Source organism: Panulirus ornatus, chromosome 23, assembly GCF_036320965.1.
Source record: "Panulirus ornatus isolate Po-2019 chromosome 23, ASM3632096v1, whole genome shotgun sequence".
In the NCBI taxonomy this organism is placed as follows: Eukaryota; Metazoa; Arthropoda; class Malacostraca; order Decapoda; family Palinuridae; genus Panulirus; species Panulirus ornatus.
Window position 1 is genome coordinate 12,447,167 of NC_092246.1, and position 26,281 is coordinate 12,473,447.

The 26,281-nt window shown below is 41.5% G+C and overlaps 1 protein-coding gene across 1 annotated transcript in view; it reads right to left on the minus strand.

Annotated features, from left to right (window-relative positions):
- Window positions 1-955: 955 nt before the first annotated feature.
- Window positions 956-26,281, minus strand: part of LOC139756809 (glutamate receptor ionotropic, kainate 2-like) — a 49,871-nt gene continuing 24,545 nt past the window's right edge. Inside the window, exons 8-11 of the mRNA XM_071676614.1 lie at window positions 17,036-17,348; window positions 11,032-11,193; window positions 3,215-3,358; window positions 956-2,157 (exon numbers count right to left, since the gene is read on the minus strand). Of these exons, the coding sequence (XP_071532715.1) occupies window positions 1,957-2,157; window positions 3,215-3,358; window positions 11,032-11,193; window positions 17,036-17,348 (820 nt within the window). The 3' untranslated portion in view covers window positions 956-1,956. The remainder of the gene's footprint in view (window positions 2,158-3,214; window positions 3,359-11,031; window positions 11,194-17,035; window positions 17,349-26,281) is intronic.

Consider the following 26,281-nt stretch of genomic DNA (forward strand, 5'->3'; position numbering starts at 1 on the left):
CGCCATCTGTCCAAACCATTTCATTACAATCTTCACTTCCCTCAGCCAAACTCTTTTTATGAACACACCACTATCTCACCAGGGATGCGCAAGAGATGCGTATGGCATGAGTATGGTGGAGGTGGGGAGGTTAGAAAGGGTAGTTAGTGATGGAAAGAAGAAGTAAAGCTCCGAGTGAAAAGAGGTATTTACGGAAGGATGTCAAGAAGAAAGTGCAGGGATCGAAAAAGAGAACAAGTGTCGATAGTGGAGGTGACAAAGAGAAGGGGCGCACTGAATTGGAGATAGAAGGATGGAGTGAAAAAGATTTTGAGTGATTTGTGCCTGAACGTGTAAGAGGGTGAAAGGTGTGCACGGAATAGAGTGAAGTGGAACGTTGTGGTATACAGGGATTGACATGTTGCCCGAGAAATGATTCATGGCGCATAAAGTGGCCGGAGAATACCATGGAAAGATTTGTAGGGCCTGGTTGTGGATAAGGAGCTGTGGTTTGGGTGCATTACACATGACAGCCTGAGAATGGATGAGAGCGAATGCGGAATTTCTTCGTCTGTTGAACCAGGTAAGAGTATAGAGTTTATTTCAAACGTTTCGGCACAACTATCTTCCTCAGTGGACTAAGTAAGTAATACAAATCAAAGACAACCCCAGCAGGTCAGCCATTTTCCTGACCATATGTCTCGTTTTCTGATTGGTGAGTCGGCTCTCTTGGCTCCATCCCTCTCCTTGGCTCGTGGAAGGTTATCTTCGCCGCTGACTATGCCCAGGTGACGCGAAGGGGGCCTCAGTCCAACGAAGGTAGACAGTTTTGTTGAAGCGTCTGGATTAAACGCTGTCATCTTGTCTGTTGTGGTAGTTATCTTCTCTACTCAAATAGATAATTGTTTTCCTCTGGATATTTGATGTAAGTGGCCATGGAAGTAAAACTGTTATAATAAAACGAATATATTTCATTAGTGTTTATTGAGTTTTATGCTGATTAAAAAGGAAAGAAAGTCTTCTATATATTTGACAACGATGAGTTTCAAGGAAAATATCTATTCTGGTCTCTCACTTTGCCATGGGTTTTAGAAATTTGGATCAATGTGTATGGAGCAAGGTTAGTGACATGTAAAATCACACACTGTGTTCCTTTAATTGGATTATTGTCTTTGATATACACCAGAATAATTTGTTCCCTTCGAAGAATTCTTAGATTAACAATTTTCCTTTTCTTGGTGTTCTAAATTGTATAACAGAACCTAGCAATAATGAAACATCCTTGCACCTACGACAGATCAAATCAGCACGAACCCTCCTGAGGTTCATTAAGGAGTCAAGTCACGAATATTCTCATGCCAAGAGCCTCGTTCACAACACTGTACCTTAGGTGCATTTACCGTGTAAATACGTGAGTAAATCATCACAGATGCTTCACCAAGCCGTGTTTTGGATCATGTGCCATTCATGAATTATCACCCGTGTATGAGATAAGGACACAGTACACACGTGAATATAAACTAAAGGTATGCTTCGAGCAAATAGGTGTTATGCGAAGTGGAATACACTGTGGTGTAGTGACCAGGCAGGCGGATCTGTTGACATGTCTCGAGGGTGGGATAAAGGGTATCTGTCACCTTGCCGATGGGTGGAGACGCGAGGATTGATGTAGTCAAGGAAACGTACTTCGCCCATGTAATGTCACTGAACCTGTTCTTCAGCTTCCAAAGACCAGGTGGCTTTATCATTATCGAGAAAGAAAAGATATGAATGTCTGGCATGGTGTATAATAATTGCTGCTTTGAGTAACGTTCACTGAGAAGCAAAGGATTTTTCCGACTCAAAATATGACAAGAGTATGTCATACAAGACATAAAATAGAGACACCTGTAGTTTTCCTGTGTATATCACCCATCAATATTTAGGAGGAAAGTAAATAAAAGTGATCAAATACATAAGACATCTAAATGCTAGTCTTTACATCCTTCTACTAAAGGCAACCTCATATAAGAATGTTATAGCAGAGACCACGAAACAGAAGAGCAAGCCGTAGAAGACACTTTGCATATGGTCGAGACTGAGAGGCACAAGGCCTCCGGTGCCACCAAGGTCTCCAGCAACGATAGCCACCAGCGTGTTCGAGACATTAGCATCCTCACCCTTAACCTCTTCCTTGTTCTGCAGGGTAGAGAAGGTAGAACTTAGAGAGTGGCAGGGGATGGAGGTATCTTAAGTCAGTTAAATCAGTGTAACTATAAGATTATACACATAGACAGTTTCCACAGAAGTTAATACCTGCAGGGCAATCTAAATTCACAAATCCACAAACCTGCGAGGGCCCCATTGAGGAGGATCCTGGAGTACGCCAGCACGAGATCATATATGATACTTTTGTTACCTTCCTCCTAGGCTCAGCAATTCAAAATTTCCAAAACTGTAAAGTTGTCTTATCTCTGTGTTGTTGGCGAGTTTACCTATACTGATGTTTATGGTAATACCCAACTTATCAGTGTGACTAACGAGTAATAGAGGAGCAACGATCGCCTCCTGATAAGCAAAATCAATCCCCATCCAGATTCGTCCCCATTATAAGCTAACTTTCTTATTTCTCTCTCTTAACTTTGTTCTTACCCATTTACATCAATAAAACGTTATATGACCAGGGACTACCTCTACCTCATGACTAGGAATCCTGGTTGATGTTAGATACATCCTATCAATAGGACCTCGTCCTCATTAGACATTCTTACGATCTCTGGCAGAACATAAGCACCTCTGGCCTCTCATACAATAACCTAGAATTCATTGATGAGTACGGTGAAGACCTGCGACACCATTATCACCAATGAAGTACAATTGTCTGCTATTCATCACTAAGATCCCTGACTGTAGCTAGTAAAATACATGACTCATTATCATCAATATAGCATCTTCGTTACTACAAGGGCTTCTGCCTCAGTCACAGTGAACTTGGACTGAGCCAACACTACTAACTCATTACTGTTACGTCTGAGTAGCACTTCTCTAGTATACAAGACTCTAACTCATTACTCACCACGTATGACTCACCTGTCACCCATCATACTGCCTTTGGATGAACAGGGACTCATCACACTTACCCAACCTTTCTAAATGAAAAAATACTGTTTGAGTAACTCAACACTGTGTGGAGCAAAGGGTGATGATGCTTGAGTGCTTCAAAGACAGAGGACTTTCAGGCCTCAATAATATTCACCTTTTTGTACACTGCGTAAGACTCTTGCTTCCAGTGCCTTACCAGGCCGCTCTCGAAGATCCAGCCGATGACGCGATCGAAGCGGGACTTGAGCGGAGAGTTCCTCGGGAGACCTACGGCTACGTTGAAGGTGGAATAACATTCCTGCAGCAGGAATGTATATATATATATATATATATATATATATATATATATATATATATATATATATATATATATATATATATATATATATATATATATATATATATATATATATATATATATATATTGTTGTTGTTCGCTGATGATACAGCGCTGGTGGCTGATTCATGTGAGAAACTACAGAAGCTGGTGACTGAGTTTGGTAAAGTGTGTGAAAGAAGAAAGTTAAGAGTAAATGTGAATAAGAGCAAGGTTATTAGGTACAGTAGGGTTGAAGGTCAAGTCAATTGGGAGGTGAGTTTGAATGGAGAAAAACTGGAGGAAGTGAAGTGTTTTAGATATCTGGGAGTGGATCTGGCAGCGGATGGAACCATGGAAGCGGAAGTGGATCATAGGGTGGGGGAGGGGGCGAAAATTTTGGGAGCCTTGAAAAATGTGTGGAAGTCGAGAACATTATCTCGGAAAGCAAAAATGGGTATGTTTGAAGGAATAGTGGTTCCAGCAATGTTGTATGGTTGCGAGGCGTGGGCTATGGATAGAGTTGTGCGCAGGAGGATGGATGTGCTGGAAATGAGATGTTTGAGGACAATGTGTGGTGTGAGGTGGTTTGATCGAGTAAGTAACGTAAGGGTAAGAGAGATGTGTGGAAATAAAAAGAGCGTGGTTGAGAGAGCAGAAGAGGGTGTTTTGAAATGGTTTGGGCACATGGAGAGAATGAGTGAGGAAAGATTGACCAAGAGGATATATGTGTCGGAGGTGGAGGGAACGAGGAGAAGAGGGAGACCAAATTGGAGGTGGAAAGATGGAGTGAAAAAGATTTTGTGTGATCGGGGCCTGAACATGCAGGAGGGTGAAAGGAGGGCAAGGAATAGAGTGAATTGGAGCGATGTGGTATACAGGGGTTGACGTGCTGTCAGTGGAGTGAATCAAGGCATGTGAAGCGTCTGGGGTAAACCATGGAAAGCTGTGTAGGTATGTATATTTGCGTGTGTGGACGTGTGTATGTACATGTGTATTTGGGTGGGTTGAGTCATTCTTTCGTCTGTTTCCTTGCGCTACCTCGCAAACGCGGGAGACAGCGACAAAGTATAAAAAAAAAAAAAAAAAAAAATATATATATATATATATATATATATATATATATATATATATATATATATATATATATATATATGTGTGTGTGTGTGTGTGCGTATTCTTCTTTATCTGTTTTATTATACTTAGTCGCTGTCTCCCGCGTCAGTGAGGTACCGCAAGGAAACAGACGAAAGAATGACTCAACCCACCCAAATACACATGTATATACATAAACGCCCACACACTCACATATACATACCTATACATTTCAACGTATACATATATATATATATATACATACACAGACATATACTATCTACACATGTACATATTCATACTTGCTGCCTTCATCTATTCTCATCGCGACCCCAACACACATGAAAAAAACAGAAAGGTGAGTAGTTCAGGTAATAATTGGTGTACATGGGGTGTTCAGTGTTATAAATGGTGAAGAGCTTGTAGATTTATGTGCTGAAAAAGGATTGGTGATTGGGAATGCCTGGTTTAAAAAGAGAGATGAACATAAGTATACGTATGTAAGTAGGAGAGATGGCCCAGAGAATGTTACTAGATTACGTGATAACTGATAGGCGAGCGAAAGAGAGACTTTTGGACGTTTATGTGCTGAGAGGTGCAACTGGAGGGATGTCTGATCATTATCTTGTGGAGGCGAAGGTGAAGATTTGTAGAGGTTTTCAGAAAAGAAGAGAGAATGTTGGGGTGAAGAGAGTGGTGAGAGCAAGTGAGCTTGGAAAGGAGACGTGTGAGGAAGCACCAGGAGAGACTGAGTACAGAATAGAAGTAGGTGAGAACAAAGGATGTAATTGGAGTGGGGCAGGAATGGGATGTATTTAGGGAAGCAGTGATGGCTTCCACAAAACATGCTTGTGGCATGAGAAGCGTGGGAGGTGGGCAGATTAGAAAGGGTAGTGAGTAGTGGGATGAAAAAGTAAGATTATTAGTGAAAGAGAAGAGAGAGGCATTTGGACGATTTTTCCAGGGAAATAATGTAAATGAATGGGAGATGTATAAAAGAAAGAGGCAGGAGGTCAAGAGAAAGGTGCAAGAGGTGAAAAAGAGGGCAAATTAAAGTTGGAGTGTGAGAGTATCATTAAATTTTAGGGAGGATAGAAAGATGTTTTGAAAGGAGGTAAATAAAGTGCGCAAGACAAGGGAACAAAGTGAAGGGGGCTAATGGGGAGGTGATAGCAAGTAGTGGTGATGAGAGAAGGAGATGGAATTAATATTTTGAAGATTTGTTGAATGTGTTTGATGATAGAATGGCAGATGGAGGGTGTTTTCGTCGAGGTAGTGTGCAAAGTGAAAGGGTTACGGAGAATGATTTGGTAAACAGAGAAGAGGTAGTAAAAGCTTTGCGGAAGATGAAATCCGGCAAGGCAGCGGGTTTGGACGGTATTGCAGTGGAATTTATTAAAAAAGGGGGTGACTCTATTGTTGACTGGTTGGTAAGGTTATTTAATGTATGTATGATTCATAGTGAGGCGGAATGCTTGCATAGTGCCATTGTACAAAGGCAAAGGGGATAAAAGTGAGTGCTCAAATTACAAAGGTTTAAGTTTGTTGAGTATTCCTGGGAAATTATATGGGAGGGTATTGATTGAGAGGGTGAAGGCATGTACAGAGCATCAGATTGGGGAAGAGCAGTGTGCTTTCAGAAGTGGTAAAGGATGTGTGGATCAGGTGTTTGATTTGAAGAATGTATGTGAGAAATACTTAGAAAAGGAAATGGATTTGTATGTAGCATTTATGGATCTGGAGAAAGCATATGATAGAGTTAATAGAGATGCTCTGTGGAAGGTATTAAGAATAGTGGTGCGGGGGGCAAGTTCTTAGAAGCAGTGAAAAGTTTTTATCAAGGATATAAGTCATGTGTCGGTGTAGGAAGAGAGGAAAGTGACTGCTTCTTTTATGGATGGGGTTGTTAGGGAGGTAAATGCAAGAGTTTTGGAAAAATGGTCAAGTATGCAGTTTGTTGGGGATGAGAGAGCTTGGGAAGTGAGCCAGTTGTTGTTCGCTGATGATACATCGCTGGTGGCTGATTCGGGTGAGAAACTGCAGAAGCTGGTGACTGAGTTTAGTAAAGTGTGTGAAAGAAGAAAGCTGAAAGTAAATGTGATAAGAGCAAGGCTATTAGGTACAGTAGCGTTGAGGGACAAGTCAGTTGGGAGGTAAATTAAATGGAGAAAAACTGGAGGAAGTGAAGAGTTTTAGATATCTGGGAGTGGATCTGGCAGCGGATGGAACCATGGAAGCGGAAGTGAATCATAGGGTGGGGGAGGGGGCGAAAGTTCTGAGGCATTGAAGAATGTGTGGAAGCCGAGAACATTATCTCGGAAAGTAAAAATGGGTATGTTTGAAAGAATAGTGGTTCCAACAATATTATATAGTTGCGAGGCGTGGGCTATAGATAGAGTTGTGCAGAGGAGAGTGGGTATGCTGGAAATGAAATGTTTGAGGACAATGTGTGGTGTGAGGCGGTTTGATCGAGTCAGTAATGATAGGGTAAGAGAGATGTGTGGTGATAAAAAGAATGTGGTTGAGAGAGCAGAAGAGGGTGTTTTGAAATGGTTTGGTCACATGGAGAGAATGAATGAGGAAAGATTGACCAAGGGGATATATGTGTCGGAGGTGGAGGGAACGAGGAGAAGTGGGAGACCAAACTGGAGGTGGAAAGATGGAGTGAAAAAGATTTTGTGTGATCGGGGCCTGAACATGCAGGAGGGTGAACGGCGTGCAAGGAATAGAGTGAATTGGAACGATGTGATATACCAGGGTCGACGTGTTGTCAATGGATTGAACCAGGGTAGCGTCTGGGGTAAACCATGGAAAGTTCTGTGGGGCCTAGATGTGGAAAGGGAGCTGTGGTTTCAGTGCATTACACATGAACGAATGTGGCCTTTGCTGTCTTTTCCTAGCGCTACCTCGCGTACATGCGGGGGGAGGGAGTTGTTATTTCATGTGTGGCGGGGTGGTGATGGGAATGAGTAAGGGCAGACAATATGAATTATGTACATGTGTATATATGCATACGTCTGTGTACATATATATATATATATATATATATATATATATATATATATATATATATATATATATATATATATATATATATATATATATATATATATATATATATATATATATATATATATATATATATATATATATATATATATATATATCCCTGGGGATAGGGGAGAAAGAATACTTCCCACGTATTCCCTGCGTGTCGTAGAAGGCGACTTAAAGGGGAGGGAGCGGGTGGCTGGAAATCCGCCCCTCTCGTTTTTTTTTTAATTTTGTTTTATTTCTTTTTTAATTTTCCAAAAGAAAGAACAGAGAAGGGGGTCAGGTGAGGATATCCCTCTAAGGCCCAGTTCTCTGTTCTTAACGCTACCTCGCTAACGCGGGAAATGGCAAATAATATGAAAAAAAAAATAAAGATATATATATATATATATATATATATATATATATATATATATATATATATATATATATATATATATATATATATATATATATATATACGTTGAGATGTATAGGTATGTACATTTGTATGTGGGTGGTTTGGGCCATTCATTCGTCTGTTTCCTTGCGCTACCTCGCTAACGCGGGAGACAGCGACAAGGCAAAATGAATTAAAATAAAAAAGAAATATATATATATATATATATATATATATATATATATATATATATATATATATATATATACTTATTCATTTATCATACTTAGTCGCTGTCCCCCGCGTTAGTGAGGTAGCGCTAGGAAACAAACAAAAGAATGGCCCAACCCACCCACATACATATGCATATGCATGAACGCCCACACATGCACATATACATACCTGTGAATTTGAACGTATACATACAAATACATAAAAGACATATACATATATACACTTGTGCATTCCCATACTTCCTGCCTTCATCCAAATCTGTCGCAACCTCGCCACACGTGAAATGGCACCACCTCCCCCCTCGCGCGCGCGAACTAGCGATAGGAAAAGACAACAAGGCCATATTCGTTCACACTCAGTCTCTATTTGTCATGTGTAAATCACCGAAACCACAGCTCTCTTTCTACATCCAGGCCCCGCAAAACTTTCTATGGTTTACCCCAGACGCTTCACATGTCCTGGTTCAATCCATTGACAGCCCGTCGAACACGGTATACCACATCGTTCCAATTCACTCTATTCCTTGCACGCCTTTCACCCTCCTGTATATTCAGACCGCGATCGCTCAAAATCTTTTTCACTCCATCTTTCCACCTCCAATTTGGTCTCCCACCTCTCCCCGTTCCTTCCACCTCTGACGCATATACCCTTTTTGTCAAACTTTCCTTACTTATTCTCTCCAGTTGACCAAACCATTTCAATACACCCTCTTCTGCTCTCTTAACCACACTCCTTTTCATAACCACACATCTTTCTTACCCTTTCATTACTTTCTCAATCAAACCACCTCACACCACACATTGTCCTCAAACATCTCATTTCCAGCACATCCATCCTCCTGCGCACAACTCTATCCATAGCCCACGCCTCGCAACCATATAACGTTGTTGGAACCACTACTCTTTCAAAGACACCCATTTTTGCTCTCCGAGATAACGCTCTCGCTTTCCACACATTCTTCAACGCTTTCTAGACTGATGTGCGTAAAATGGAAAGTGAAGGACGAGAGATGGGTGAGAGGCAATTGTTTTGGGAAACCGGGTGTTAGTGATGGGTGATTAACGCTAAGGGAAGTACTGTGGCAGTTGAGGGTAAAACTGGGGTACATGTGATTATTCAGCGCTCTGAACGGAAATAATGAGGAGCTCTGAGAGTTGTGTGCTGAAAAAGACTGGTGATTGGATATACCTGGTTAAAATGAGAAATATTCACAAGCATTCGTATGATGAGAGGAGAAATGGTCAACGGATATCATCAGATTATGTATTGATTGATAGGCGTGTAAGAGAGACTTTTGGATGTAAATGTGCTGAGAGGGGCAGTTGGTGGGATGTCTGATCACTATCTTGTGGAGGTTAGGGTGAAGATTTGTAGAAATTTTCAAATAAGAAGAGACAATGTGTGGGAGAAGAGAGTGGTAAGAGTGAGTGAGCTTGGAAAGGAGACTTGTGTGAAGAAATACCAGCAGAGCTTGAGTGTAGAACGGCAAAAGGTGAGAGTAAATGAGCCGAGAGGAGTGGGTGAATATGAGAGGCATTTTGGGAAACGGTGATGGCATGGGCAAGACATGTATGTGACATACAATAGATGGGAGGTGGGCAGATTAGAAAGGGTAGTGAGTAATGGGATGAAGAAGTAAAGTTGCTAGCGAAAGAGAAATGAAATGCCTTTGGGCGGTACTTATAGGGAAGGAGTGCAAATGATTGGGAGATTTATAATAGAAAGTGGTATGAGGTCAAGAGGAAGGTGCAAGGGTTGAAAAAGAGGACAAATGAGAGTTGAGGTGAGAAAGGATCATCAAACTTTAGGATATATAAAATAATGTTTTTCAAGGAGGTAAATAATGTGCGATAGACATGAAAACAAATGGACACATCGGTGAAGGGGGCAAAAGGGGAAGTGATAAGAGATAGTTATGAAGTGAGGAGATGGAGTGAGTGTTTTTGAAGGATTCTTAAATGTGTTTGACGATAGAGTGACAGATGTAAGGTGTCATGGTCGGGTGGTATGCGAAGTGAGAGAGTCATGGAAAGTGGTTTGGTGAAGAGAGAAGAGGCGGTGAAAGCCTTCTGGATGATGAAAAGCGGCTGGCGGCTGTAATGGATGGTATTGCAGTTGAATTTATTAAGAAGGTTAGTGACTGTGTTGTTGACTGATTAGTAAGGGTATTCAATGTATGTATGGATCATGGTAAGGTACCTGCGGATTGGAGGAATACATGTATAGTGCCATTGTATGAAGGCAAAGGGGATAGTGGTGAGCGTTCGAGCTACAGAGTAAATGTATTTTGAGAGTAAATGTAAATGAAAGGAAAGCTGTTAGGTTTAGCATTAAAGACAGGCAAACAATCTAAAGTATAAGTCTAAATGGTGGAAGTGGAGTGTTATAGATACCTGGAAGTGGATATGGCAGCGAATGGTTCCATGGGACCCGTAGAGAACAATAGGTGTGGGCAAATGGGAGAAGGTCGAGCGCTTTGAGAAATGTGTGGAAAGTAAGGTGGGTATGTTGCCCCGTCGGTGTTGTATGAACGCCAGGCGTAGGCTTTAAACTAAAATATAAGGGTAGCGTGATTGTACTGGAAATTAAACATGAAACAACAAGTAGTATGACGAGCGTTAATGGAATAAGAAAAGATAGGATAAGAGAAAGGTGTGGCAGCTGGAGGAATGTGTGTGAGAGGGCTGAGGAGTAAGTCACTATAGTAAGTCACGGGCTTCCGTAACTTATTACAGTCATCTCAGTAATCCTCCAGGAATCAAGAATTATTCGTCATTCATCAGAAGTCCCTCCACAAGGCAAAATCTTAGGGAGTCTGCAGTTGTAAACGGGGCAACAGTTTCTTTTTTTTTTTCTAGACATCTAACAGAAGAGGACAGAAGAGAAAGCCTACCTTAAGCATGCGTACACCAAAGGCTTTGCGGAAAGGACCAAGGAGAGTGTTTGTCAGGAATTCCATGGCACTGCGATTCTGGATGAAGACACCTCGTCCCTTGGCAATTTCTCGAATGATTCCAGGCATGTCCTTGACGACCACGTGTCTTCTGGCCAGACCCTGCAGGTGAGATGTGTATTGAATGGTTCATCGTCATAACGAGTTTATCATGATATAAGTAACATGCACATGACTGATGGTGTTGTCCTTCAACAGTTGTTTTACCATGACCCTATTGTTAACTATATCATTCACTCTATTGCGCCCCACAGAGAGAGACAAGCCGAAGCAGAAGGGTATGTGGCCATACGTTAAATGCATGGGAGATCGTGTCTCCCAAGACACGCTGTGACTCGTGATAAGCAGCATCACTGTGATGACCTACAGACGAAACCAAGAGTTTCTACACGGAATATACCATGGGAAATGTAAGCCAGATGAAGAAGTTCTTCTAAGTGCTAAAATGAAAAGGTATGAAAGATCATTTGTGATTCTGTCCTCATATCAAGATTCAACTTAAGATCGTCGCCTTTTACCTTACGTCTACTGGGTCATCAGAATGACTGTTACTGTCAGCAACTTTCTCATGTTAGCTGAGATGGCACAGGCAACTGAAGCCCCAGTCGAAGCAATCTCATTAACGATATATATATATATATATATATATATATATATATATATATATATATATATATATATATATATATATATATATATATATATATATATATATATATATATATATATATATATATATATATATATATATATATATATATATATATATATATATATATATATATATATATATATAAATATATGTGTGTGTGTGTGTATGTGTAAATATATATTTTTTTTATACTATTCGCCATCTCCCGCGTTAGCGAAGTATCATTAAGAACAGAGGACTGAGCCTCTGAGGGAAATCCTCACTTGGTCCCTTTCTCTGTTCCTTCTTTTGGAAAATCAAAAACGAGAGGGGAGGATTTCCAACCCCACGTTCCCTCCCTTTAGTCGCCTTCTACGACACGCAGGGAATACGTGGGGAGTATTCTTTCTCCAATATCCCCAAGGATGGGGGAGAAAGAATGCTTCCCACACATACCTCACGTGTCGTACAAGGAGACTAAAGGGGACGGGAGCGGGGTGCTAGAAACCCTCCCCTCCCTGTATTTTAACTTTCTAAACGAGAAACAGAAGGAGTAGTCTCGCGGTGAGTGCTCATCCTCCTCGAAGGCTCAGATTGGAGTGTATAAATGTGTGTGGATGTAACCAGGATGAGAAAAAAAGAGAGATAGGCAGTATGTTGGAGGAACGGATCCTAGATGTTTTCGCTCTGAGTTAAACGAAGCTCAAGGGTAAAGAGGAAGAGTAGTTTCTGAATGTCTTGGGAGTAATACCAGGGTTTAGTGAAAGGACAAGAGCAAGGGAAGGAGTAGCACAACTCCTAAAACAGGAGTGGTGGGAGTATGTGATTGAGTGTAAGAAAGTAAAATCTAGATTGATGTGGGTAAAACTAAAAGTGGTTGGAGAGAGATGGGTGATTATTGGTGCATATGCACCTGGGCATGAGAAGAAAGATCATGAGAGGCAAGTGTTTTGTGAGCAGCTGAGTGAGTGTGTTAGTAGTTTTGATGCACGAGACCTGGTTATAGTGATGGGTGATTTGAATGCAAAGGTGAGTAATGTGGCAGTTGAGGGAATAAATGGTGTACATGGGGTGTTCAATGTTGTAAATGGTAATGGTGAAGAGCTTGTAGATTTATATGCTGAAAAGGACTGGTGAATGGGAATACCTGGTTTAAAAAGAGAGATATACGTAGGTATATGTATGTAAGCAGGAGAGATGGCCAGAGAGCGTTATTGGATTACGTGTTAGTTGATAGGAGCGCGAAAAAGAGACTTTTGGATGTTAATGTGCTGGAAGGTGCAATTGGAGGGATGTCTGATCATTATCTTGTGGAGGCGAAGGTGAAGATTTGTAGAGGTTTTCAGAAAAGAAGAGAGGATGTTGGGGTGAAGAAAGTGGTGAGAGTAAGTGAGCTTCGGAAATAGACTTGTGTGAGGAAGTACCAGGAGAGACTGAATACAGAATGGAAAAAGGTGAGAACAAAGGAGGCAAGGGGAGTGGGGGAGGAATAGGGATATATTTAGGGAAGCAGTGATGGCTTGTGAAAAGATGCTTGTGGCATGAGAAGCGTGGGAGGTGGGCAGATTAGAAAAGGTAGTGAGTGGTGGCATGAAGAAGTAAGATTATTAGTGAAAGAGAAGACAGAGGCATTTGGACGTATATTTGGTGTATATATTTGGACGTATATTTGGTGTATACCGGGGTCGATGTGCTGTCAATGGATTGAACCAAAGCATATGAAGCGTCTGGGGTAAGCCATGGAAAGTTTGGTGGGACCTGGACGTGGAAAGGGAGATGTGGTTTCGGTGCATTATACATGACAGCTAGAGACTGAGTGTAAGCGAATGTGGCTTATGTTGTCTTTTCGTAGCGCTACCTCGCGCACATGCGGGGGGTGAGGGTTGTCATTTTATGTGTGGCGGGATGGCGACGGGAATGAATAAGGGCAGACAGTATGAATCATGTACATGTGTGTATATGTATATGTCTGTGTGTGTATGTATATGTATAAGTTGAGACGTATAGGTATGAATATGTGCGTATGAGGACGTGTATGTATATACATGTGGATGCGGGTGGGTTGGGCCATTCTTTCGTCTGTTTCCTTGCGCTACCTCGCTAACGCGGGAGACAGCGACAAAGTATAATAAATATATATACATATATATATCTTAGACTGGACCAGGTACCCATTTTCCGACCACCCCTAAAGATGGATGAACAGTAGGATTGACCGGGGACTGACTGCTGGTCAGGATTCGATCCTACGCGCTCGACCCTGGGCGGCCCATGGATGCATCAAGGTCAGGAACGCTAACCGCTACACCACAGATGTTACTATGAAAGAGCCAACCGCATGACTCTCGCCGTCACGAACATACTTGCTAGGTTGTGACTCCCTGAGGGTGAGCTGTATGACTCTTACTGGCAGAGATTTATTTACTCTGTTGTTTGCTCTCTGAATGATATATGTTCAGTGTTTGTAGTTTTTCCTTTCTATATATACGAGTTCATTCTAATGCATTATACAGCTTCAGAGATAATGCTTCTAGCTCCAAATGAATTCATACTGCTATTCAAACATCTACGTGAACGTCCACCGTCGTGTGTGAAACGTCAGGGAGATTTTCCATCGCCATCTACGTAGGTGCGATTCGAGGCTGGTTCGATATGGCTTCAACGTGTCACGTACGACAAGGGACGCTTACGTGAAAGTGTTCTGGTTTGGACTAAAAATAATGTTTGATAAGTTCTTTATCACATGCAGCAAACTGCAGTATTGTATCTTATTGTAGTTTTATTTCATTAGAGTATAGGTCTACAGAGATAATTCAGGGATATCCAATTCATATATTTGACCTAGAAAATAGTCGCCTTACCATTGTCTTACCACTTTCTCTCTCATTGCAACAAAGAAAAGCCTGTTCGATGGAAAGAAAATATCTATATATGAGATTAATCCTCTACGCCTCCGAGAGTAATAGAAATTGAAATATGATCCTAGAGGGGAAACATTTTGGTCGAATCAAACATGAATTTCGACGGAAAATAATAATGTTACAAAACGTTTTATAGAAACGTATTGTAGGTTGAAAAGAGTTATTTTCATGAAGAGAGTAAGCTGTCAAGTACTGTTGTCTCCAGCGTTGAATCAGAGCGACACCACCAGTCGAGGAGGTCCGAATGGTTCCCAGGGCTCATCTTGACCACTATCAAACAACCCTAACCCACCTCCTTGGCCTGAAACTTGTTTATCCATCTCTTTATAACCGTTGTTTCAGATTCAACCTCTCTTCTGCTGAGCATCATCAAATTACATCCTAACCTGGTCGTCTCTCTGAAACCCATATGTCCAAACTGCTTTTCCCTTCACTATCAAATCTCCAGCTTTACCATACTTTTTGATTAAAAGATAATGTTTGTGACTAATGCACTACAACACCTATAGTTCACCTCATGGATTTTGAGTCTTATAGTATCGATGCCCTCTGGCTCAAAATTTCCTTACTCAGTTCCACCGACTATGTATAACTCTTCGACTATGGGACATCCTGAAATCCTCTGTTTAGATTTCAACGCACACCGTAAACATTAGCTTGGCTCTACTCAAGATGATCCAAATTGATGTTGAGGCCCTTTCATCTTCCTTCCTTAATGTTCGAAATAACGAATAAACACCTAACATGAGTTCCTGATTACCACCACCACTCTTCTAACTTGAAGTAGAGGTACACTGTTTCTGCTCCTTTAAGCGTTTTGATCAAAATCCTATCTTCACCACTCCAAAGTAACACGTACACCCTGCTCCCCCTCCTTCCTTGCGCTAAAATCAGCATTTGATGTCCCATACCTTTAATTCTTTCTTATCAAATCTTCATCTCCTCCATCGCGATTTCATTATTCTTACTCTGACACTTGTCGCAACGAGGGAAAAAACGTATCTTTATTTCTATGTTTGCTAAGACGGCGCAGGCAGCTGAGGCCCTGATCATAGCCATCCCATTAACTCTCCCTTCATTTCTCCTCAGAATCATTACAAAGTCAAAAATAGTAGAGAAAAACTCTCTCTTGTTAAATGAGAGGGTGTTGGTGAGAATTCTTTAGCTGATGAGTTTATCTGTCTAACCAAAAGCATCCCTAAGAACTTTTGTAATTTGGTTACTCCTCCTCTCTCCGACCTGACCAGTTTATAGCTAAGTTTCCCACTGATAAAACCCCGCTTTCAGTACGTTACTCTCACCTAACTCTACTCTGGATGAATATTTTTAGTATCCCGCCTCCACCCGTCTCCTACTAGACTTGTAACCATTTGTATATTATCCTCGAGCAAAGTCTTCCGTTTTCTCCTCCAGCTTCAAGTGAGCAAGGCGTCTGGACCTTTAAGCAAACCTATTTTTGTGTACTAGATCAGGGTTACTCTCAGATAGCTCCAATGGTTTCTCGCATGTTTTGTTTCTGTCTTGAAAACGCAAACCTTCCCTTATTATTGGATGCACGTCTTGGCGCACTCCATCCGAGAAATAGGATTGTTCTAACCATCGTTCTCATTTCTTCTGTCTTCAGAACTCTCCTTAACTCACAGGTTATCAAAGACTGAGAATCCCATTCCCTTCTTTCTGATCACCAACAGCAGCGCCTTTGTGGTGCAAGATCTACTGGTTAACTATCCCATGTCACACCTGAATTTTGTCGTGGCCCTCAACTTCTCTAAAGCATCTAACAAGTCGTGGCTTAACTGTCTGCGTTTCAAACCCCCTTTCCTTTGGCTTTTCTTCTACTCTTTCTATATCTGATGCATAGATCCCTTCTTAACGGTTCCATCGCGGCATTTGCTATGGAGCGACTCCATCCTCATATCAACAGCGGCATTCGGAAGGTTCTCTACTATAATTTTCACAGAAGGCCCAGATAAAGGGCTTCTGATGTAGTTAAGTAAATCGATACTTATTATTCTTTCAGCTGAATTGTCCACTTTTGGGGCTTGTTCTTATCCTAGCCATGTTGGCTAATACGAACAAAGGTATAAAGCTTCTCGATTTTGCTCTGGATTCCTTTTACAATAAGGTAACCAAACGTTTTCTTGAGAGAAACTCTTAGTCATAAATCTCCTTTAGAAAGCAACAGATGCTGACACAAGGGCCATGCAAGGGTACATATGACTGGCCAATCGTGGTAGTGCTCAGTAATGACAAACTCCATGCCCTGGATATCGAGCGAAGTAGTATGTCACAAATATCTATCGTGCTTGTGTACGTGTGATAGACAATAATACTATAAAAACACACTTGGTTTACCAGACCTTTGACATATAACCTTTCATTATAGACTTACCCTGAGGTACGGGTTGGGTGACTGTCTCAAAGAATCTCTGAGGAAGGTCGAGGCTTCGAAGAGAACCAAATGGGACTCGTACAGTTCCTTCATGGTGTCTATGCCCGAGGGTCGTCTTACGACGGTGAGGAAGGCCGTGAGATTGGAGGAATATCCGGTACGCAAGATGATGGTGTACAGCAGCAGGAAGCCAACCAGGACGCGGGTGCTCTGACGGCGAGGCAGACGGGGTAGACACTCCTGCATGTGCATCCTCAAGGCATTGGAATAAGCTGATTCGAGGGTAAGTAGCTCTTGTATCTCATCCTCAACGCTGCGAAAGAGAGAGAGAGAGAGAGAGAGAGAGAGAGAGAGAGAGAGAGAGAGAGAGAGAGAGAGAGAGAGAGAAATATTATATATATATATATATATATATATATATATATTATTTATTTATTTATTTTATTTTGCTATGTCGCTGTCTCCCGCGTTTGCGAGGTAGCGCAAGGAAACAGGCGAAAGAAATGGCCCAACCCACCACCATACACAACGTATACACACACACGTCCACACACGCAAATATACATACCTATACATCTCAAAGTACAAATATATATACATACACAGACACATACATATATACCCATGCACACAATTCACACTGTCTGCCCCCATTCACTCCCATCGCCACCTCGCCACACATGGAATACCTTCCCCCTCCCCCCTCATCTGTGCGAGATAACACTAGGAAAAGACAACAAAGGTCCCATTCGATCACACTCAGTCTCTAGCTGCCACGCAATAATGCCCGAAACCACAGCTCCCTTTCCACATCCAGCCCCAACACAACTTTCCATGGTTTACCCCAGACGCTTCACATGCCCTGATTCAATCCACTGACAGCACGTCAACCCCGGTATACCACATCGATCCAATTCACTCTATTCCTTGCACTCCTTTCACCCTCCTGCATGATCAGGCCCCGATCACACAAAATCTTTTTCACTCCATCTTTCCACCTACAATTTGGTCTCCCACTTCTCCTCGTTCCCTCCACCTCTGACACATATATCCTCTTGGTCAATCTTTCCTCACTCATTCTCTCCATGTGCCCAAACCATTTCAAAACACCCTCTTCTGCTCTCTCAACCACGCTCTTCTTATTTCCACACATCTCTCTTACCCTTACATTACTTACTCGATCAAACCACCTCACACCACACATTGTTCTCAAACATCTCATTTCCACCACATCCACCCTCCTGCGCACAACTCTATCCATAGCCCACGCCTCGCAACCATACAACATTGTTGGAACCACTATTCCTTCAAACATACCCATTTTGCTTTCCGAGATAATGTTCTCGACTTCCACACATTCTTCAAGGCTCCCAGGATTTTCGCCCCCTCCCCCACCCTATGATTCACTTCCGCTTCCATGGTTCCATCCGCTGCCAGATCCACTCCCAGATATCTAAAACACTTTACTTCCTCCAGTTTTTCTCCATTCAAACTTACCTCCCAATTGACTTGACCCTCAACCCTACTGTACCTAATAACCTTGCTCATATTCACATTTACTCTTAACTTTCTTCTTTCACACACTTTACCAAACTCAGTCACCAGCTTCTGCAGTTTCTCACATGAATCAGCCACCAGCGCTGTATCATCAGCGAACAACTGACTCACTTCCCAAGCTCTCTCATCCACAACAGACTTCATACTTGCCCCTCTTTCCAAAACTCTTGCATTCACCTCCCTAACAACCCCATCCATAAACAAATTAAACAACCATGGAGACATCACACACCCCTACCGCAAACCTACATTCACTGAGAACCAATCACTTTCCTCTCTTCTTACATGTACACATGCCTTACATTCGCGATAAAAACTTTTCACTGCTTCTAACAACTTGCCTCCCATACCATATATTCTTAGTACCTTCCACAGAGCATCTCTATCAACTCTATCATATGCCTTCTCCATATCCGTAAATGCTACATACAAATCCATTTGCTTTTCTAAGTATTTCTCACATACATTCTTCAAAGCAAACACCTGATCCACACATCCTCTACCACTTCTGAAACCACACTGCTCTTCCCCAATCTGATGCTCTGTACATGCCTTCACCCTCTCAGTCAATACCCTCCCACATAATTTACCAGGAATACTCAACAAACTTATACCTCTGTAATTTAAGCACTCACTCTTATCCCCTTTGCCTTTGTACAATGGCACTATGCAAGCATTCCGCCAATCCTCAGGCACCTCACCATGAGTCATACATACATTAAATAACCTTACCAACCAGTCAACAATAGAGTCACCCCCTTTTTTAATAAATTCCACTGCAATACCATCCAAACCTGCTGCCTTGCCGGCTTTCATCTTCCGCAAAGCTTTTACTACTTTTACTTACTTTTACTCTCACCCCAACTCTCATTTGCTCTCTTTTTCACCTCTTGCACCTTTCTCTTGACCTCCTGTCTCTTTCTTTTATACATCTTCCACTCAATTGCATTTTTCCCTGCAAAAATCGTCCAAATGCCTCTCTCTTCTCTTTCACTAATAATATATATATATACATATATATATATATATATATATATATATATATATATATATATATATATATATATATATATATATATATATATATATATATATATATATATATATATATATATATATATATATATATATATATATATATATATATATATATAAGGGAGAAAGAATACTTCCCACGCATTCCTCACGTGTCATAGAATGCGACTAAAGGGGAGGGGAGTCGGGGGCCAGAAATCCTGCCCTCCTTGTATTTTAACTTTCTAAAAGGGGAAATAGAAGAAGTCACGCGGGGAGTGCTCATCCTCCTCGAAGGCTCAGATTGGGGTGTCTAAATGTGTGTGGATGTAACCAAGATGAGAAAAAAGGAGAGATAGGTAATACGTTTGAGGAAAGGAACCTGGATGTTTTGGCTCTGAGTGAAACGAAGATCAAGGGTAAAGGGCAAGAGTGGTTTGCGAATGTCTTGGGAGTAAAGTCAAGGGTTAGTGAGAGGACAAGAGCAAGGGAAGGAGTAGCACTACTCCTGAAACAGGAGTTATGGGAGTATGTGATAGAGTGTAAGAAAGTAAACTCTAGATTGATATGGGTAAAACTGAAAGATGATGGAGTGAGATAGGTGATTATTGGTGCATATGCACCTGGGCAAGAGAAGACAGATCATGAGAGGCAAGTGTTTTGGGAGATGCTCAATGAGTGTGTTAGTGGTTTTGATGCACAAGACCGGGTTATAGTGATGGGTGATTTGAATACAAAGGTGAGTAATGTGTCAGTTGAGGGAATAATTGGTATACATGGGGTGTTCAGTGTTGTAATTGGAAATGGTGAAGAGCTTGTAGATTTATGTGCTGAAAAAGGACTGGTGATTGTGAATACCTGGTTTAAAAAGCGAGATATACGTATGTAAGTAGGAGAGATGGCCAGCGAGCGTTATTGGATTACGGTTAATTGATAGGCGCGCGAAAGAGAGACTTTTGGATGTTAATGTGCTGAGAGGTACAACTGGAGGGATGTCTGATCATTATCTTGTGGAGGAGAAGGTGAATATTTATAGGGGTTTTCAGAAAAAAGAGAGAATGTTGGGGTGAAGTGAGTGGTGAGAGTAAGTGAGCTTGGGAAGGAGACTTGTGTGAGGAAGTACCAGGAGGGACTGAGTAAAGACTGGAAAAAGGTGAGAAAAATGGAGGTAAGGGGAGTGGGGGAGGAATGGGATGTATTTAGGGAAGCAGTGATGGATTGCGTAAAAGATGCTTGTGGCATGAGAAGCGTGGGAGGTGGGTTGATTCGAAAGGGTAGTGATTGGTGTGATGAAGAGGTAAGATTAGTAGTGAAAGAGAAGAGAGAGGCATTTGGACGATTTTTGCAGGGAAAAAATGCAAATGAGTGGGAGATGTATAAAAGAAAGAGGCAGGAGGTCAAGAGAAAGGTGAAAGAGGTGAAAAAGAGGGCAAATGAGAGTTGGGATGAGAGAGTATCATTAAATTTTAGGGAGAATAAAAAGATGTTTTGGAAGGAGGTAAATAAAGTGCGTAAGACAAGGGAGCAAATGGGAACTTCAGCGAAGGGGGCTAATGGGGAGGTGATAACAGGTAGTGGTAATGTGAGAAGGAGATAGAGTGAGTATTTTGAAGGTTTGTTGAATGTGTTTGATGATAGAGTGGCAGATATAGGGTGTTTTGGTCGAGGTGGTGTGCAAAGTGAGAGGGTTAGGCAAAATGATTTCGAAAACAGCGAAGAGGTAGTAAAAGCTTTGCGGAAGATGAAAGCCGGCAAGGCAGCAGGTTTGGATGGTATTGCAGTGGAATTTATTAAAAAGGGGTTGACTGTATTGTTGACTGGTTGGTAAGGTTATTTAATGTATGTATGATTCATGGTGAGGTGCCTGAGGATTGGCGGAATGCTTACATAGTGCCATTGTAAAAAGGCAAAGGGGATAAAAGTGAGTGCTCAAATTACAGAGGTATAAGTTTGTTGAGTATTCCTGGGAAATTATATGGGAGGGTATTGATTGAGAGGGTGAAAGCATGTACAGAGCATCAGATTGGGGAAGAGCAGTGTGGTTTCAGAAGTGGTAGAGGATGTGTAGATCAGGTGTTTGCTTTCAAGAATATATGTGAGAAATACTTAGAAAAACAAATGGATTTGTATGTAGCATTTATGGATCTGGAGAAGGCATATGATAGAGTTGATAGAGATGCTCTATGGAAGGTTTTATGAATATATGGTGTGAGAGGCAAGTTGTTAGAAGCAGTGAAAAGTTTTGTTCGAGGATGTAAGGCATGTGTACGTGTAGGAAGAGAGGAAAGTGACTGGTTCTCAGTGAATGTAGGTTTGCGGCAGGGGTGTGTGATGTCTCCATGGCTGTTTAATTTGTTTATGGATGGGGTTGTTAGGGAGGTGAATGCAAGAGTTTTGGAAAGAGGGGCAAGTATGCAGTCTGTTATGGATGAGAGAGCTTGGGAAGTGAGTCAGTTGTTGTTTGCTGATGATACAGCGCTGGTGGCTAATTCGGGTGAGAAACTGCAGAAGCTGGTGGCTGAGTTTGGTAAAGTGTGTGAAAGAAGAAAGTTAAGAGTAAATGTGAATAAGAGCAAGGTTATTAGGTACAGTAGGGTTGAGGGTCAAGTCAATTGGGAGGTAAGTTTGAATGGAGAAAAACTGGAGGAAGTAAAGTGTTTTAGATATCTGGGAGTGGATCTGGCAGCGGATGGAACCATGGAAGCGGAAGTGAGGGAGGGGACGAAAATTCTGGGAGCCTTGAAGAACGTTTGGAAGTCGAGAACATTATCTCGGAAAGCAAAAATGAGTATGTTTGAAGGCATAGTGGTTCTAACAATGTTGTATGGTTGCGAGGCGTGGGCTATGGATAGAGTTGTGCGCAGGAGGGTGGATGTGCTGGAAATGAGATGTTTGAGGACAATATGTGGTGTGAGGTGGTTTGATCGAGTAAGCAATGTAAGGGTAAGAGAGATGTGTGGAAAATAAAAAGAGCGTGGTTGAGAGAGCAGAAGAGGGTGTTTTGAAATGGTTTGGGCACATGGAGAGAATGAGTGAGGAAAGATTGACCAAGAGGATATATGTGTCGGAGGTGGAGGGAACGAGGAGAAGTGGGAGACCAAATTGGAGGTGTAAAGATGGAGTGAAAAAGATTTTGAGTGATCGGGGCCTGAACATGCAGGAGGGTGAAAGGCGTGCAAGGAATAGAGTGAATTGGAACGATGTGGTATACCGGAGCCGACGTGCTGTCAATGGATTGAACCAGGGCGTGTGAAGCGTCTGGGGTAAACCATGGAAAGTTTTGTGGGGCCTGGATGTGGAAAGGGAGCTGTATTTTCGGTGCATTATTACATGACAGCTAGAGACTGAGTGTGAACGAATGGTGCCTTTTGTGTCTTTTCCTAGCGCTACCTCGCACACATGAGGGGGGAGGGGGTTGTTATTCCATGTGTGGCGAGGTGGCGATGGGAACAAATAAAGGCAGACAGTATGAATTATGTTCATGTGTTTATATGTATATGTCTGTGTGTGTATTTATATGTGTACGTTGAGATGTATAGGTATGTATATTTTGCGTGTGTGGACGTGTATGTATATACATGTGTATGTGGGCGGGTTGGGCCATTCTTTCGTCTGTTTCCTTGCGCTACCTCGCTAACGCGGGAGACAGCGACAAAGCAAAATAAATAAATATATAAATATATATATATATATATATATATATATATATATATATATATATATATATATATATATATATATATATATATATATATATAAGGCAAAGGGGATAAAAGTGAGTGCTCAAATTACAGAGGTATAAGTTTGTTGAGTATTCCTGGGAAATTATATGGGAGAGTTTTGATTGAGAGTGTGAAGGCATGTAAAGAGCATCAGATTGGGGAAGAGCACTGTGGTTTCAGAAGTGGTTGACGATGTGTGGATCAGGTGTTTGCTTTCAAGAATGTATGTGAGAAATACTTAGAAAAGCAAATGGATTTGTATGTAACATTTATGGATCTGGAGAAGGCATATGATAGAGTTGATAGAGATGCTCTGTGGAAGGTATTAAAAATATATGGTGTGAGAAGCAAGTTGTTAGAAGCAGTGAAAAGTTTTTATCGAGGATGTAAGGCATGCGTACGTGTAGGAAGAGAGGAAAGTGATTGGTTCTCAGTGAATGTAGGTTTACGGCAGGGGTGTGTGATGTCTCCATGGTTGTTTAATTTGTTTATGGATGGGGTTGTTAGGGAGGTGAATGCAAGAGTTTTGGAAAGAGGGGCAAGTATGAAGTCTGTTGTGGATGAGAGAGCTTGGGAAGTGAGTCAGTTGTTGTTCGCTGATGATACAGCGCTGGTGGCTGATTCGTGTGAGAAACTGCAGAAGCTGGTGACTGAGTTTGGTAAAGTGTGTCAAAGAAGAAAGCTGAGAGTAAATGTGAATAAGAGCAAGGTTATTAGGTACAGTAGGGTTGAGGGACAAGTCAATTGGGAAGTAAGTTTGAATGGAGAAAAGCTGGAGGAAGTGAAGTGTTTTAGATATCTGGGAGTGGTTCTGGCAGCGGATGGAACCATGGAAGCGGAAGTGAATCATAGGGTGGGGGAGGGGGCGAACGTTCTGGGAGCGTTGAAGAATATGTGCTAGTCGAGAACATTATCTCGGAAAGCAAAAATGGGTATGTTTGAAGGAATAGTGGTTCCAACAATGTTATATGGTTGCGAGGCGTGGGCTCTGGATAGAGTTGTGCGTAGGAGGTTGGCTGTGCTTGAAATGAGTTGGTTGAGGACAATATGTGGTGTGAGGTGGTTTGATCGAATAAGTAAGATAGGGTAAGAGAGATGTGTGGTAATAAAAAGAGTGTGGCTGGGAGAGCATAAGAGGGTATTTTGAAATGGTTTGGTCACATGGAGTGAATGAGTGAGAAAAGATTGACAAAGAGGATATATGTGTCAGAGGTGGAGGGAACGAGAAGTGGGAGACCAAATTGGAGGTGGAAAGATGGAGTGATAAAGATTTTGGGTGATCGGGGCCTGAACATGCTGGAGAGTGAAAGGCGTGCAAGGAATAGAGTGAATTGGAACGATATGGTATACTGGGGTCGACGTGCTGTCAGTGGATTAAACCAGGTTATGTGAAGCGTCTGGGGTAAACCATGGAAAGTTCTGTGGGGCCTGGATGTGGAACGGGAGCTGCGGTTTCGGTGCATTATTACATGACAGCTAGAGACTGAGTGTAAACGAATGTGGCCTTGTTGTCTTTACCTAGCGCTACCTCGCGCACATGAGGGGAGAGGGGATTATTATTTCATTTGTAGCGGGGTGGCGATGGGAATGAGTAAAGGCAGACAGTATGAATTATGTACATGTGTATATATGTATATGGCTGTGTATACGCTGAAATGTATAAGTATATGTATGTGCTTGTGTGGACGTGTATGTATGTACATGTGTATGTGGGTGGGTTGGGCCATTCTTTCGTCTGTTTCCTTGCGCTACCTCGCTAACGCGGAAGACAGCGACAAAGCAAAATAGATAATATATATATATACATACATCATACAAACCTCCAACAGCTAGGGTCGAACCCGGGACCCCTGCGCAACAGGCGGGAGCGCTACCACTGAACTAAGATCGCCCCTAATGGGGAAATGACTATTAGAATACTATGTACTCGAATACCCTTCGCCTCACGTTGGTGGGCAACGAGGTCTACACCGGTCATTTCCCATCAGGCTCACACAGTTAGTTTTGGTAAAATGCTATCTGCTGGCTGTGTAAGCCTATTGGAAAATTACCGGTGTAGACCCCGTTGCCCACCACTTGACCTGTTCTAATGCTATATTTATGTTGCTTAAGTCTAACAGAAAGATCCTTACCAGTCTGCCCAACAAAACATTTATCACAATTTCTACATGGCACTTTATAGATGCATCCAGGAGAATTTTCTGGTGAGTTCCTGATTAAGATATTCTTTATAGTATTATTGTTGCTAAGGCAGCATTTATATTAAAGGATTTGAGCAACAATGGAAGTAAATTAAAATCATAATTATAAGGGCGAACAAAAAGATTCTTGTTGCCAATTGGAGGTTTGGGCTCAACTCTATAGAATGATTTCTTTGCTAACTTAAGGGATTTATCAATGAAAAATATAAGGTACTTTAACTTAGTTCCAATAGAAAATATCTTCTCAAACTCATCATCAGTATACTCTGGACTGCAAATACGTAATGCCCTAAGGAACATAGATTGAAATGATGTTAATTTAACTCTGTCATGTTGAGATGAGTAATAATGGATATATGAGCATACATTGGTAGGTTTTATGTATATGCTAAAAACTTGTTTCCTTGCCTGTGATCATGCAATCTGAAGATGGTAACATACCATTATTTTTATTTTCTACAGAAAATTTGATAGAAGGTAGTAAATTGTTAAGTTGATAAAGTTAAAGTACCCTAGATCTTTAATTGATAAATCCCTTTAGTTAGCAAAGAAATCATTTTATAGAGTTGAGCCCAAACCTCGAATTGACACCAAGAATCTTTCAGTTCTCCTTTTTAATAAGAATTTTACTTTACTTCCCATGTTGCTTAAATCCTTATATGTAAATTTTGCCTTCAGCAACAATAATACTATAAAGAATATCTTAATCAGGAACTCACCAGAAAATTCTACTGCATGCATCTATAAAGTCC